The sequence below is a fragment of the Atheta coriaria genome, unplaced genomic scaffold (assembly GCF_025399875.1).
Source record: "Atheta coriaria isolate IRGN ID8LTWV9N9 unplaced genomic scaffold, Caltech_Dcor_3.1 hic_scaffold_4_pilon, whole genome shotgun sequence".
NCBI lineage: Eukaryota > Metazoa > Arthropoda > Insecta > Coleoptera > Staphylinidae > Dalotia > Dalotia coriaria.
Genome location: NW_027045446.1, coordinates 5,779,919 through 5,797,601, shown reverse-complemented (window position 1 = coordinate 5,797,601; position 17,683 = coordinate 5,779,919). Strand labels below are relative to the sequence as shown.

Genomic DNA, 17,683 nt, shown 5'->3' with positions numbered 1-17,683 from the left:
AATCCGACTAACCGACTTGAACAAATGGTAACAAATCGTTACAAATCGCAATTACACCGATTACAATTACGACGCAATCGCACGATAATAGAATACAGCTGCAGCGTGCCGAGGCGAAAGGTCGCAATTACATTGATTGAAAACGAGACGTTGCGCGTAATCGAATCGAGCGTTTGGCGTTTCGCGAATGATTAAACAACGAATTGCTGGCGACGAGCCGCGACTCGCAAACCCAACGTGTGCGGCGGCGGCGGTAGACATGGACGTTTGTTACTAGAAGCGGGGACGGTGGTGGCGGCATGTTGTGTTATGTGCGGCCTGTCATCGTGTTCGCACAACATTTAATTGAATTCGACAAATGCTCCGCAGTTTTACACACGTTTTGTCAAAACAATAAACTCGCGGTTTAATTACAGCCAAAAATTTTAACTGTGATTGAATAATAAATTGCGTTTTTAATAGTAAATCGTTTTGCATGGCAATTTCAAAAGAATTCAGTAAATCGTGAAAAGATTAATGAAGTTGAACGAGATTTAATTACATCCGAAGCTGGACGGATTATAAACTATCCGTTCTGGAGAGATTGCACGATTAATTCTAGATTTTTCTATTGTTTTTTACTCCGACACAAGACGTTCAAATATTTAATTTGGTTTCAGTATTTAATTTTTCATTTAAAATAGAATTGCTTTTTAAAACCCGGCAAATTTATTATGTACCTATACTTTAATCACGCAATAAAATTAAATTTTTGCTACGTTTTTTTTGGTTGAATTTTTCATCCACTCATCTCATCTATTTTATTTTATGATGTACTATGATGTGATGATTAATGATGATTGTTATTGAATTGAGATGCTTCCCTTGCTTGCCTCTTCAATCTTGTACAGTTTTTTTCAACTTCATGCTCCTGCCGGTTTTGCCTTGGCTGTTCGTGCAGACAACGACTTTAAAATCTGTTTTCTTTAGAAAATATTCTTTTCATCGATCCCGCCTCACACAACATGTAACTTTTGCCATCATCGAATGTTCATGTCTACGTAGGACGCCGTGCACGAAGCACATCTTTTCAACAACCCACGACAAGTGGATTTCCTATAGTCCTTCGTTCGTGTCGTAATAATCAATCTTTGTTAATTATTCATCAAGATTGGAGCGTTGCGCTTCTTCGTTACACCTATCACAACATGGATTTTACATTGAAGTAGAATAAAAAAATCAGATACTGGGATATTAAGATTTTAAAAAGAGTTTAGTTTTGTTGTGACCAGTTTTGTGCATCTTTTATAAAGATACGAATCATGATCTTTATCTGGAAGGCTTTCGTCAAGATATTAGATGATAATAAATACCCGAGTACATAGAAACATCCCAGGCGTTTAATTTACTCGTAAGGTGAAAATTAAATGAATATTCAAAACGTCACCTTCCATTAAAAATACTAAATTGATGCTTCGTTGAAGCATGAAGACTTGAAATATTAATGAGATATTTTGTATTCAACTGGAAATTTTCTAGTTAAGGATGAATTATGATAATTTCTAGACTAAACCACATAATTTACATTTAAAATTAACATTTTCTTCATACTTAATAATTCACATTTCTTGTAAATTTTTAGAATATTTGGTCATTATATTGATAGATTTCTAAAATTTAAGTTGTTGTTTTTAATCTTTCAATTTGATGGTGCGACAAGTAAAGGCGTGAAGCATGTCGACTTGTTTTTCCAACCGCAAGTTAGTTTCTTCGCTCCCTTCTTCACGCCTTGCCTGCTTCATTCATTACCAAGACGACAGCGATGCCTCAAACCCGTGAGCGCCCACTTAAAATCGTCGAAGCGTTTTTTTGGTAATTAACCACCACAACACCATATACCCTGTGTTACAAACTTTAAAAACTAATTTTTAAATTGTTGTTATTAACATTTAAACAATTTGAGAAAATATATTGTACCTGTTTTTAATTTTATATCTATTTTTAAAATCTAAAATTAATATTAACTTAATAAAATTATAGTTGTGCTTAACCCCTGCTATTAAAAATTCTAGACAGTAGATTTTTTCCTTCGCCCTGAAGGCATCGAGCTCCTAAATCATTTCCCCATCAAGAGTGAAAAGATTGATGTCATTTCATCTCTACGCGACGAGACGTCTCGCCATTGCACTTGTTTAAGTTAGTGGAGGCATCTCAGAAGCACATAGAATCTTTTCAAATAAAAAAACACACTATAATTAAACAACTCCCAAATTTAAAAGACTATTCAAACTTTGGAAACGTTTAATTAATTTTTATGAAGATGAATAATGAAAAACAAAGAATCAACATAATTTCATAACTACAAACTTTCATTTTAATTATATTATATCTATAACCTAAGGCAATTTAAAAATAAAATACTTACTAAAAACATAGGTATTATTTACCATAGCGACTAAATTATTTGAAATTTCTAAAACTATTAAATATCTTTAAACGTTTTTGATGAGTTTGATGGAAGATTGCCTAACAACTCATTTATTTTTGTTTTCTTCGTATACACGTAGAAGTTTGTGTCTAAAATGTTAACACGCGTATTAGGTTACTTTACACTATGTAATGCAACGTTATGGTTACACGTTGCGATAGCGAAGATTATTATTTTCGTCTATAGCCTATGATGATGAAGTGCCTTAAAGTTTAATAGGAGAAATTTCTATTAAGGGGTTGTAACATTGAACGTGGAGCGCGCCGGCCCGTGGAAATTGCTCGACAAACAAGCAACCCCTATATTTATTATAATAACTAGTGTTGGCAGCCACTCCACGTACGGAAACCACTCGAAAACTATGAAAACGATTTAAATTACAAGAATTTTACTCTTCGACAAAATGCATGCGAAAGAACAAGCGGAACGCTTGCAAGTGTGTGGGAATTTAATTTTCTTCACGACAAGACTAGAAAATTGAAAATTAATTGATTTATAAATACACATGCCTGTATGTTTTCAACTTTTACGTGAATATTTATTAATTTTAAAAGTTTGTTAATTAACAAATGTGTTGAATTGTGGTTATGGTAAACTGCAAGAAATCATTCTATTCACACTTCGCTATTTCTTATTCTCCTAACCCAATTTCTAACAAAATATATATAGTATCAATGAAGAAACATGAAAGTTCATTAATCGCTAATGAATAAACTTTTGGGCCTTTACTCTCCAAAACTCGTTTGCAAAATCTGAGGAGCAAGAAAACTCAGGGAAGATTCTTATTGTAGCTAGAAGTTCATTCATTAGTTGAGAACCCGAGTATTGCGGTTCTATTATTTCAAGGATGGAAATAAGATTATGGTCGTAAATTAATTGATAAGTGCAGCGAAATAAAGTTATTGGGTTCAACAAGACAAAAGTTAGTATAAGTTTTAAACTTGAAATTCACAAACTTTGAAACTGAACCAGTACGAGACGAAAAACAAAAACTTTAAAACTGTACTATGGATAGATGCGGAAATCAGCGAGTTCATGCAAAGCTTTCTTCGCCGACTTTCAACGTTCCAACTATTAAGTGGTTTCCGTTTACATTGTGCCGAGGCGAAAAGTGATTATTAATTTATGCGGCAATATCGGGTTTAGTATATGTGGAATAACTACAGACTGAATAGGAAAACAAAGTTCAAACAATTTTGATTTCTTGATTTCTTTTCCTCTGTTTAATTAATTTCTATGGGCAATTATTATGACCCACGTTTGTAAACTTTGATTAGTTGGTTGTTGGTCTTATTAATAAGCAGTATTGCAGTGTAAGCGTCGCCCACGTGGTGAGTTGAACGTCCATGTCGTGTCGCATAACGCAATTTGCTCAAATGAGGAAACACAATTTGCGGACCTTCAAAGATTCCAGCCCGATAAAACTTTCAGACGGCCCAACCTTGCAGCGGCTGAACTTTGCACCAACTTTATACACTGTTACATCTTATAAAACTAGTAATATACAAGTAAAACCACAAAAAAACTTATTTCCCTACAATGTATTATTATATTACATCAAATATATTATGAATAATTATTTCATGTTAAAGTTGAAAACATAGTTAATTAATAATATAAAGTTATGAATTGCTGTGACTGGTTATGACCATCAGTACGAACGTGTTTAGAATGTGTGCAACCTGTGTATAAGAGCGGAACGAATCGTCTTCAGCGCGCGATGCATGTCGCGAGCCGCGACCGAAGCAGAAAATCCATAATCGTCATAAATCACACGCTTAAATATGTATAACACATGTTCGCCGTGTTCGCGAGCCACATGCAAATCGGCCGCTAATGCGTCCAAACCGTACGGAACGCATTCGGCACGATTCACCGCGGATAGCAGCTCACGTGCGCCCGACAAGTCCTGCTCAACTAGTGTGACATCCATAAAACTCAGACAATTTGTACATACTACATATTCACGACGCTTTCAAGCACATGTAAAAAGCTTTCAAACGTTTCAACAAAACGAAGTCAACGAGTCTAGCAGATCATTTTTCATAGAGTGCACACTGTGTAAATTTACACACTCACTGAACAACATTAGACTACGAATGTATAACTGCAGTGAATTAATAATTGAGAAAAATACGCTTCCTTCATTTCCGCGTGTCACTAACATCAACGAAACCTACGCGCTTCTTGATTGTGAGCTTAAACACGAGTCTGAGAGCTTGAGCTGCACTCGCCGAGTCAGAAAGCCGTGAATGCTTAAAACGCTTAGAATTAAAAGACACTGGATGTAATTATTGTCGTCGTGGCATGCACATTAACCGCTCGAACGTGTAATTAATGCCGTGACTCATCGATGAATATTAATGAATCCCGCGAGAAATCTCTACATGAAAGAGTAAAGCACGTGAAAGTTCTTCCAGCGCCTACAGAATAATCAGTAACAAGTAAAAATTAATTGAATGAACTCATGAAGACATTATGGAAATCAATCTTGAAATGAATTGGGTTAATCTTGAATGTATTAATTTAATAAATGATAATTCTGTGTTTGCAATAAAGCTTTCTCGTCCTTCCGCTGGAGAAATTTGTATTTCTCGCCAATAATAGCCATTGCCCAAGGATTTCCATCTTATTCCACCCCATTTGCCTAAATCATCCTTGTGATGTTTGCAATATTCCCAATATCTTCGAGTATTACCGAATCCTCCTGCTTTTAGTTGAATGCACTAAACTCCTTTACATTTGCGAGTCTCTGATGCCAACGATTCAATACCGAACCTCAAGAAATACTCTATAGGTACTCAATACGCTAGTCTTAAGATCGAATGCAGAACAAGATGGTTGGGTTGGATTTTGTGTAAATGTCAATGGAGCAACATCGCGCGGGATCAAAATTTAGCTGTAGATGTGAATGTTGCAAGTGAAAACCCGTCGGCAGCGAACTAATCTTGTATTCCATTAGGCTAACCGCATCCACGAAGTAACGTCCCATCCGATGCGATTAAGCCCGAAGCTGGATTCGCGCAGAAGCGTTATTATAGTGCTCCAAATACACAGAATTCATGCGGGAACATCACAATCCAAAACACGAGGACTCAAGGATACACCCGTTATAGAACTTGGAATAATTTCAGATTATAACTGAAAGACGCGAGGAGCTCATTCTCGGGGACTGGACAAATACTGATATAGTGAAATCTATAAACTGAATATTGTTTTGTTGATCTTGGTTTTAGATATAACAATATCGTCGATACATAAAAATGGTGCAGGCACAAATTCACATTGATTGAAGTGAATTGGAGTGATTTTGGTTTAGGTTGTTGTTGTAACATAACAGATTTGCAAATTTCTGAAGCATCAAAGGAAGACAAAAGCTAATGCAACATTGTCCAGGTTAATGAAAACTGTTGCAACAAACTTCTCACAGAAGCCACGTGTAAGTATACAAAGTGCAAAGATGCAACAGCTTAAGTCAAACAAATAAACTTTAGTGTCAAAATTAAGTAAACCGGCCACAATTTTGGATTAACATGTTCAATATCAAGTTAAAAATGTTCTCAAAAGTTGCTAGGCAGCTATGCAAACTCACTGTACAAACAGCAAAAATGTGAAATGTAAAAATACAAAAATAGGATAAAAAGCATTCCCACACACGGTGCTGCTAGGGTAAAACCTCATCGGGGACGTTTGAGGTTGAGTTTTGAAGGTGAAACGCATTGAGGTGTATGTAAATAGGAAGATTTGCTATTTTCCATCACGCACGGAAAACTGGAATGTTGAAATGCGATCTGAAATTGAACGATTGGAATTTCGCGCTGCCGTCCGACCGCCAAACTCATAATATCGGATTTTGGAAAGTATTGAAAGCATTCCTGACATTCAAATGTCATCGAATCATGAAACCTATCAAACCATAAAAGCAGACATAAAAGTTAAAGTCTTCATACTTCAATTTATGCGTTATTACATTTCTAATAAATAAATATAACTGTATTTGATAAATTCGCAAGAAAAAAATTAAGCCATCTCATTAGGTAGTAAAAGTAACGATATGTCAATCGTTAACTATCCCGATTCACACACATTCAACACATTCATTCATGTTGAGCTGAAGTTACCGGTTACGTAGTGATGGTGTGGTGAGGTTCATTTATTCTTCATTCATACTCAAACTGAGTATTACATTCTCCAACGCGGGTGATTGATTAGTTTCTTCTTTCGAATGAACTCAGCTATGCTTAACAAGGAAGCGTAAAGTAAAAAACAACATGGAAAAGTGTTTTTTGCTTTTACCTACTTCGCACAGGGGCAAAAAGAAATGGAAACGAGCGCATATTGAGAGAGTTTTTATTTGAGTATGTTTCACTTTTACTTTTAACACAGCCAACTGCGGAAGTGATGCTTGAATGTTTTGTTTTTGGGATTCGATTGGAAAAGTTTTATCTTGAGTCGATCAAAATAAGAAAAGTTTGGTTACGTGTTACAGAAAAAGAAAAAAACAAAATTTTGGTACGTACCAGATGACAATTTTGACAAATATTAAAAAAGAGAATATTTTGTGCTGCTGGATAAAAATGGAAGGTACTAAAACACCTTGTGTATTCTTGGACGCCAAAGGAACTTAAAACAAACTCAATTTCATGCCCGACTGCACCGCTCGTAGATTCCTGGATCTCCAGCAGTCCTTAGATGTGGATGCGGATCTTTTTACATTCAACTACGATTCAGGCAACCACGTTCATTTTTTATTTGTTTTAATTTCGGGAATTTTCTCATTCACATTCTTATTTATGCCTCAGCATTCCCCTTCAAGAAATAAGTGCTCACTGCCATCATCTTCAAATATAACTTTATGGTTACCAAAGAGTCTAAAATTCAAGAAAAATTTAAATCCGGGGATTTTCTTGCATTCATAAAATGCGCCTTCCGTCGATAATTGTCTGCCTTCATTGATCAATCGTATCGAAGCGCAGTCGTGCGTCATTTCGCATTGGATGCATCTCCATCCGGGCGCAATGAGTCTTTCTTTTTTACGTTTTCCGCATGTCGGCGCGAGATGAATGAGAGCCGGGAGTTTGGTTGATTTTGCCTTGCGCTGCATTCGCCACTGACTGCATCGCAATCCTGAATCGCAATCCAGGTATGAACCCAAATCGGTAGGGCTGCATTCAGCTGATACGAAAATCGCCAGCTAAACTCTCTTCCAACTTTGTGCGAAAGCGGCTAAAAGGCAAAAACGCCCGCGGTATAATCTCAACATTGTCGGGGATTTATAGAAACGCAAATAATAAATTTTTCGACTTCACCAACCCGACTTTTATTCCATTGAAAAAATTCTCTCATAGTTCTTATCAAATTCAATAACATTAAAGAGTGTTTTTAATGCAATCGAAATCAATCAATAACGAGTATTATTGTGATTGGATTTGAGCAGGCGAGTGCTATCAGTGGATTGAATCGACGAGTGAATTTTAACGATGGAAATGAGTCGTGATTGTGACGTCCTGTCGGGCGGTGCGTCGTCTCTCTTTTAGCCGCCGCCTTGCTCGGATAGACATCCCGGATATCGCAATCAGTCCGCTCTAATAGAGCTAGTGCGCTGACGAGCTGCGAAGAAGGAGAGGAGGCGGAGGACGACCTGGACCAACCGGCCCAAAGGGCTACGACCGCGGTCCCTCTGTATGAATCAAGCATTTACCGGTCTAAACATTCATTCATAATGACACCAACTTTCTCTAATATCATTCATTGTACTTCATACTTCAAAAATTTAATTTTTTTCTCTTGTCAAAATTTTAATTGTTTTGATGAATATGATAATACATTTTTATATTATTACTAGATATGTTAATTTATAACTCAAATAATATATTCATTTTTATTCCACGCTCCACTTCACTTTAAAAATTAAAACATTATGCACTATTGCATATTCTAAAAATAGCAACCGGTATGTTAAACTCGACATAATGGTTAAAATTCGCCGCCGGCGACATGGATGCAAATATTTCGTGCGGATCGCCGCGATGAATGGCGCAATTCCTCATGTTGTCATAGAAGACATCATACAGTAGTGCAGAATTTCAGCCGCATCCAACATCTAGGTATATTCAGTAGCAATACCTTGGTAAGTACCTACCAACGACCAATGATACTCTACTCCTCCATGTATCTTTATTTTAACATCGTAGTACAGTGGAATAGTAGGTATGTGTGCTGGACATTGCATGATGGTGATAGTAAGAAAAAATCGCCACCAGGCGAGATTGCATGCCGTGCAGATTGGACGCTGCCGGCCACCCAGTCAGTCGTTCCGCTGGCTGCCCTCGGGGGGCCCTCCGACTGTGGTTACTGGTTGTGGCGGTTACGTTCCATCCTTCGAAGGCAACGCACGAGAAAATGCCATGCAAAATCGCCCGAGCTACGGAATTGTTACTTGTTCCAATATTGGAAAACGCTCAACCTATTCCAAAATAGGAACAATACTTAGCTCACAGTAAACACACTTGAAAACACTTTTCATAAATCTTTCAACACAAACTTTCAATCCCAAGTAATGTTTTTGTTATAAATTGGAAGTAATAAATTTAAAACGTTCAACTTTAATTTACATCATGTTTATTTCCTTTCTAGCCTTCTTCTGATAATGATTATATTGGTGTTACTCGTATGCGTGATAGTTTTAATTAAAATCTTTGGTCTTAGAATTGCCTGGAGTCACTTTAGAGCTAGAATTTATTCAAACTCTAAGTGTAACCAATTTAAAAGAATCACTTGTTCAAGTGAAGTCCAGTTCTAATCTGGATGTGAATGCGCATAGGCTTCGTGCTAAGACAACACACTTTTAAGTTTGAGACGCTTTCAAGATGGTCAAGATGAAGAAAATTAGATATGCATCTTGAAGAATAAACTCAACTTGAAACTCGCATCTTACATCATTGGTTAGGTGATGAAGAGACGATATGGAAAACCGTGGAATCGTGAATGAGGAAAAATAAATTGAGTTGTTTGTATTATATTGGAGTGGGTTGGCGTTGTCATGGACTTGAGTTAAGACATCAACACCCAGACCAAGACCAGAAACAAGAAACAGGAAGAAGAATTTATTATAGAATCTGATTGCTTTTCACCTACAGGATGATAGAAACCAAATAAACGTTTAAACAATTTAAATTGTTTCGTTTTTTTGTTAACACCATGTAAATGTTGTCTAATGCGTGTTCTCGCAATGAAGAAATGAAAATATCTTGTTCAAAAAAGTCTAGTAAATTAAAAGTAGCTTTAAGTGGTGCTCTGCACTGCGTTTGTCTTAAGTGCGTCGCATTAACTGCATCGCACGCGGTACCAAGCGTCGACAGACATTTCGATGACTGCGAGTACAACACAAAACACACGACACGCCACACACATGGATAATAAGGATGGCGGGATAGCATTCCGATGGCGCAGCGCGTACGAGCGCAATAAATCTAAACGCGTGTAGTTTTAAAAGATTAAGTAACAGTCGTGGTTGTCAAAGGGCGTGCACCGACGCCGCTGCGACCGTTCCGCTACAATTTATCAGGCTTGTAACGTCTTCTTTAAATTGATTTTTTTACTTAACAAACCAACATGTACAACATACCGTTGTATTCCACAACATTAAATTCTTATCGAATTAATTATTTATGGCATGTATCGATTTCGAAATTAAATTAAATTGCCTCGAATTGCATCTCGATCGGGCTGCAAGGCGTCGAATTGGTTAGGTTGATAGTGGAGAGTAAGCCGACACAGCCATTAATCAAATTCTCAGCCGCGTCCGCACTTGTGTTCCAATTCGGAATCGACGAGGATTATCGGATGATAATTGTAGGATGCTTTGGTTCTCCTTGTTCCATGGTGCTGGGTTATCACCTGTGCGCAATTCACAAGTCTTGCGTTCGCGACCACCGAGTCGGCCAGCGATAATACGTCTGATCGGATGCCAAACCGCAGTTACCATTTGCACACGCATGCAGGTACATACACCTACAAGCAATTGCATTGCTGCATGATCTGGTCAACTGCAGGTAGGAAGGTATCAAATGAGCAAATGCGCAAGGGGCCACGCGGATGCGATTACGATAATCGCTACTGGTTTGACTTCAACGATCTGTGACTCACAAATCGAATTACGAGTATGATTCAGAAAAAAAGACACAGGTATTGAACTCGAACCAAATCTTAAAAACTTTGATTTTATTCGTAAATATTCAATATCCGCATTTTTAATCGAATTACCCAATAGAATATTAATTAAACACAAAGATCTATTCCGACTAGTATTAAAGATTTATTAACAAGTAAGTTATGTTACTTACCATTGAATAACGTACAATTAACAACTCGTAATAACCCATAAACGCATCGAATAAAATAAACAACAGCGCTTAGATTGCACACTTTTGCATCTTTAATCGACACTCTCTCCAGCAATAATGCTGTCTGTTAAAACGATGAAATTATGAGGTCAAACATATAATGTTGAATTTATAGTCTACAACACAACTATTGTGAAATTTCAATTTTAATTTTTAATTCTTTGTTAGTTATTTCAACATTAACGTGACTTGTAATCAATTTTCTTAGCGCATTCGTGTACAATTTCTATTTCATGCCGAAGCAATCGATATTAATTATTTGATAAGCAGTGAATTAACAGCTTATCACATTATTCCCGCTGACACATTGAGCGTTTCTATTTTCATTTCATTTGCGTGCTTGTAAGTTGCAACACTTGTTTCTAGTTATTTACAGCTGTTCAACAGTTATTTGAGGCTTGAATCTATCCGCTGATATCAACAAACAAGCAAACACTTTTACTACGCCTGTCTCTTCGATCAATTACTTATTTGTTGGCGTTGTTTTTGTTTTCAAACTTTCCCAACAACAGTCAATGCGTAGGATTGGATTAAATCTAAGAGTGAGCTCGGTTTCAAATGAAACTAAATTAAGTTTTCGATTGTCTGTAACTCTAAAACGGTCTAAATATAAGTTACTTCCAATTCGCCATTGTCGCGCCGAACGTAAAACAGTTCTTATTGACTGAAAAGCGTCGGAATAGATGACAATTGAAGCTTCGGATCCCGTTCAATCTGTGAATCCCGAAATACATTGCAAACTTCGCCGGGTTCTATTCTTCTTCCTATTTACCAATTCTGACGACTACGAGAAAACTACGTCTATGCGAATATCCGAGGGTGTGAGTCTGACAATGCTGGTCTTTACATTTCTTTGGAAGGATTCCTACCACGCGAGATTGTCGGAAATGTATGTGTGTACGAAATTACAAACCCCGGGAGTTTCGTATCTATTGATATCCTTACAATGCATATGATATCCTGGAATTACCGAAAGGAAGGAATAATCTCACTGAACGGCGAAATTAAAACAGATTAGCTTTAGTTTCAGGATTTCATTCCAGTCTAAATGAAATAAAAGCTTCAACAAATACTTTTTTATGTTTCGTTTTTTGGGTTTTTATGCGAAAATAATAATGATCAGTGCGCTTTCAAGCAGATTACGAATTATTTTTGCAGAATGCACATTTATTCCTTGAAGTGTACTTATTTTGCACTATGGGTGGTTGCCATGCACTCGACATCCACTCCCCGATGTATTAATACAACCTCATTATATTTAAAACCCCGGCGAGTTGGAAAACAGCTTTGAAGAAATAGTCGGTAAATGCTTTCGTTCTCCAGACAACAGCTAGCCATCTAACCAACCAGCAGGAGCAGAACGAAAGCACCAGCCGCTCGAATCTAAATCTTTAAATGAGCTTGCTCGCGTACAAAGGTAAAGCGTGGAAAATCGTCATGAAAGTTTACCGTGCGCTGAAGCTAATAAAAGTAAAAATCTTAAGCGCGCATATTATTCTGGACGTGCGAATCGCTCTCGCGCGCTGGAATCCGCGGCCTTTTGCGTTTGCTTTTATGACTCGCGACGATGTTACGACGCTCGCAAACTGATCGGTTATGAAAAAAACTGAAAGCGCTTCGCAAGTGCCCGTCCTCGAGTGCTTAAGGACTGATTAATAACGATAATCGACGAGATGAGTGGCGATAATTTTCGATTTACGAGTTTTATATGTTTAATAAACGGTTATTAGTGGATTTAAACGCAGACACTTTTCATTCTTAAAGTGGACATTGAAAATAAATTGAAAATAGTAGTAAATATGCATTTAAATTTTAAAATCTCTTAAAAATTAATGTGATGCGTAAAATTTATCTAAGTATTTTTAGGCATATAATTCTATTCATTTCCTTTATTATTAAACTGTCAAAATCAATAATAGTCCTGTCCGTTTTGAGCAATTGCATTAGCAATACCTCGTCGCCATCAGCGACATCCTAGAAACCCGTGTTCCTTCTACTTGCAACTTGGCAGCCAGTGCCAATAAAATTAACAACTTGCAGACTTCAACGTCGGCTCCGACATAGAATGTCGATGTACTTCACTCGGTAGCAGATATTATCCGGATACTTTGGATCCATCAGCCTCAATCAACTCTACATCGGTATGCGATGCGTTCTCGAACACTGGTGCGCGCGGCAACATGTGCAAGAAGTGTTTTGCCAGGTCTGGTTTCCAGCCGCCGCCGCCGCGTGCGCCCGTAAGTGGATTGAGTGGCACACCGCACTAACCATAATTACTCATTAATCATATAACGGCCTTTATTAAATTACTGGCCATTGATGCATTAACACCAGCGGCTGTTCCGAGTGCAAGTATTGGAGTTATGACCACCGCGTGAAACCGTGTGTGTTATATGTAATGCTATACTGAAATGAGGCAATGGGAGGTGACGCGATTCGATGGATATTGATGAGCGCATCGTGCCATCCGCCATGCTCGTAAATACACGTCGGGATGTTGTTAATTTGCCATCTGAACAAAATGGATTGATGAATTTCATCGTGTGGATAGACATGTAGGATTACGTAATTATCTCATTCGGAAATTTTCACATAATGCGAAATTTTCCCATTTCTATTAGTGACCCACACATGACCCAACTTTGTGGTAATAGTAGAAACTCTTGTAACTAGCAATTGTAGCCATTGCGAGCCAGTGGCTGTCTAGTGTAATACTATAGCATCATAGTCCTGCAGTCCTTTCACATCTGATATTGTCGTGTCGACTCGTGTCCGTCGGGCGTCCCTTAATTTATATGTAAAACAACTAGTCCAATGTGAAACACATCAGATGGTACACTCGATTATGTTCACACGACTAGATTTAATAGTCGGCTTCGCTGCCACTGCCAGGGACTCATAAAGCAAAGCCAAAGCCACCGGTCACACTACTACACTACATTCTTGCAAAGTCCAGTCTGGTCGATTTCAATGTTTGCTATACTAATGAGAAAACGTGAAACCTTATTTCTTCGAATTTTATTTCATGAAAACTAAATTTTTAACACAGAAAATTATAGAATCTGTTACATTTCTGACATTTGACTTTATGTTACAGTTTCACATAAAATCTTTCACACATTTCTTCAACTTGCCTACGAATTATTCGCTTATTTCAATTCCCACTTCTATTTATGCGCACGTATTTCCATTCACAACATGAAGACAGATTGACGTCGAGCATGTGTGCGCGCGCAACGACGCAATTTCACACTTAATTTAATGAAGGTGCAAATTATTCATGCGCCGTGCGAAATGACACGTGCATTCGTCTCGTGCGCGCAGACTTTGCTGGAAATGGTCGCACGCGCCATGTGCGTACGGACCAAACACAACCAAGTGATCATTCAAGAGTCTCTAAACTCAGACAAGAGTCAACATACATACACGAAGACGATGTGAATTATGCCAAAAGGTAAAATATAATATTATTTTTGATGGAAGGAGACATGGAACACCTGGTATTAGGTAGCTTTGGTCATACCCTTAGTTTAAGGGCCAACCGGTATATCTAGATATGAACTATTCCATACTGGTTTATTTTTTCCTCCCGTAACACCAAAGTTGAAACTCTCTAACAAGACTTATTGTTCCGCACGAGCCACGATCACCTCCTATCGAGCTGTATCTATATCTCGCTTCCCATTCGAATTCAACCGGGGAGGTTGGATGCTGAATGTTTCACCTCTGGCGGATGCAGCGATATCACCTACCGTGCAAACAGATGGCCACGCAGCGCACGCAACTGCGAGAAGCATCAGATAACAATGTTATTGTTATGCGCATAAAAAGATGTGAATATGTGAATATAAATTTATAATGCAGCAGAATGGACCAAAAGGCGCACAGAAAGGGCTAAATATCCAGAAAACAAACAAATAATCGAGTTAGAAAAACTGTTCAAACACTAAATTAGATTAAAATTATAAACGACTACTATGATATTAAAAAATTATACAGAGTGTACGCATAATATATTTACATCATGTAATCCCATATTGTAGTTAGTTTTCTGTTTGTATTCGCAACAGAATTCATGTCACGTTTTCACTACGCGTATCTCCAATGATCTGCACTGATCAGTCGGATAATTCCAATGTTGTTCCAAGCGCATGGCATCGCAATGTTCGAATCGTTCGATAAATGTCGAAAGCACCTGTCCACGCCGCATCAGCATGCCTCGTTAATTATACGCCTTATTAAATAATAAAATTAATTAAGCGCAAAGAATCTACATCTCGTAAACGTAATTACGCATAATTATCGGAGCAAAGTCCAGGCGAACAACATAACGTAGAAACTAGCTCTACTCTCAGATGTTGACGACAACTTGTTAAAGGATTTAACACTGAAACATTTCATTAATTTCATTCGTCGCTTGTAGTTTTTATTCATTCGTTTGTGTTTAATGTTTCTCGGTATGAGGTATCGTATAATAAATGTAATTAATTATTTGGTTAAGGCTTTTTGGGCATTAATTAAAAAGAATAAAATGTACAGGACATGATTAAAGAAATTATAAAAATTAATCGGTATGACATATTATTATTTTTATGTAATCCACCCAATAAACATCTCGCTTTGGCGGATAAAAGGGTTGAAGCATAAAAAATCATTTTTGTGAAGTGGCACTCGTGCGTTTGCTGCGGTGTGGAGTATGTGAGAACGTGAAAAAGCTTGCTCTCGCCTCGTTCGGTCCTCGCCATATGGGAGGGTTCTAATTACCACATCCATAAAATACGGGAACACAAAAACCTAATTAGGCACGTATTTGTTCCCAACTCGCGCGCCAAACGAACTCATGCGCTGCCCCAAAACGAGGGCGAGAATGAGCAAGAATGCACAAACGAGCAGCGCAGAGAAGTGAGCCTGGGATAAGAGAAATTGTTCTGTACCAGCGAAGGCAATAAACGGCTCAGGCTAAACTCGGGGTAGTCAGGGTGCATCGGCGCGGAAAGCCAGAGAGGGCCAGCAAGAAAGAAGAAAAAGAAAAAACTTTGGGAGTTGCGAGTTGGAGTTATTTTCACACCCCGAATGCAACCATACAACATTCAAATATACAACACCTAGGACAAGACAAGAGCAATGAAACGCAAAGCAAAGAAACATCGAGATAAAACAAAAAAGTTAAATTTGTGAAGTTGTTTTCCGGTTGTGTAGACAAAAGCCCGTATCTCAATTTTTCGGTTTGCTCGTTTAGAAATGCGAATTACGAACGCAAATGAAGGGAAAACAATGTTACAAAGTGCCCACACAATACAATTCTTTACCGAATGCGTACAATTCAAGAATAGCAAGAATTTTAATTCAAATGTACTAACAAGGATTAATTTAATTTTAAAAAACAAATTATTGAAATTATTTCTACCTTCAATAAATATATAGCTGTCATCAATTGCTGTCAAATGTCACCAATATAATTCAAACCCAATTCTACATTTCCATCTCGATTTATTTTATTTCCTTTATATTATGTTCTTGGTCTCTCGCATATGTATTTCTTGGGGCATATCATGAAATAGACATTTCACCTTTGTAACATTAAATTCATTTTCCTTTCGCTATAATATTACGAAAAATTCTATATGTTCAAATATCGGAAAATGAGATAGTTTTCATATTCATCAAATGAAAATATGGCTATGTTCTTTTATGTTTTTGATTTGAATAGATAACTCGATTTTTCATTAAATTATATGAATGAATAGTATTTCTGGTTGTATAAATTTAAAAGAAGACTAAATAAAGATCTTGAACAGGTAAATAACGTGCCGCATTTGTGCACACCTTCTACGCAAAACACAATGCACTTGAGTCGCATGTTTGTTGTCATAAAGGTAACAAAACTGGTTTGCCGAATTATCAACAATGCAGTTATCAATTGAAGCAAATATTTCTACCTGCATCGCAACAAAATATTTCGAATATATTTTAATTATTTACCTGTTGGACAAATGCACTCCGGAGCATCCCTGGTCTCAACCCGATGCCGAAGCTGAGTATCGCGAGCAACCCTCGCGGCACGCGCGACGCTGCGTTCCTCGACGTCGCGACGCATCCTCGCCATCAGCACGCCGATATCCTCGCCGGTCCCTGCACGTTCCAACGCAGCCACGCGTTCCTCCAGCTCACCGAGCCGATGTTGCTGGATGCGATCATTCCAGCCATTGTGAACACTCGCGACTACACAAACCGCACACACGATACACAACACCACGTTCAATCCGCCGCCCTTCGAGTTGGACGTCTTCTTCTGCTCGGAGCCACCCATCGCGTACGCGAGCGTTTTTGTGGGCGCGTAGGGCGCCTTGCCGCCTCGTGCGGCATCCGGCTCCATCGAGTTGCACGAGTCAAAAACACCGAAGTGGTTTCAAGCCGCCAAGATGCTGCTTCGTTACTGCATTGCTAACCCACTCACTATGCGCTGCACTATAGACACTGTACTTCTGAATTGCGTCCACCACCGAACCCCAACTTTGAATTGAACTTTCAACTCTTCAACATCCAACTTAAACCCTTAATATGTTTTTGAAAAAAGACAAGATTCTAAATGATATGAGTAAAGAAAATAGATTGCTAATATCCAATATTCTTTTATATTGTGGAAGATGTTGCGCGAGATTTCAGGGTCGGAAAGTTTACGATCGTTGAGCTTTCGTAAACTCGCGAAGCGTGGAGCGGATCGGAATGAGCGCGTCGATGCTCCGAACTGCTGCCCGACTATGGCACGACTGATTCGACGTAGCGACCGGCGAGTTGGGATTTGAAGGCG

General features: G+C 38.1%; 1 protein-coding gene across 40 annotated transcripts in view; it reads right to left on the bottom strand.

The window, feature by feature from the left end:
* Positions 1-17,631, bottom strand: part of LOC135790266 (collagen alpha chain CG42342-like) — an 82,676-nt gene extending 65,045 nt beyond the window's left edge. For all 40 annotated transcript variants that reach the window (XM_065300398.1, XM_065300395.1, XM_065300396.1 and 37 more), the window contains exon 1: positions 16,855-17,631. In XM_065300398.1, coding sequence (XP_065156470.1) covers positions 16,855-17,248 — 394 coding nt within the window. In that variant the 5' untranslated portion in view covers positions 17,249-17,631. The remainder of the gene's footprint in view (positions 1-16,854) is intronic.
* Between the last annotated feature and the right edge of the window lie 52 nt (positions 17,632-17,683).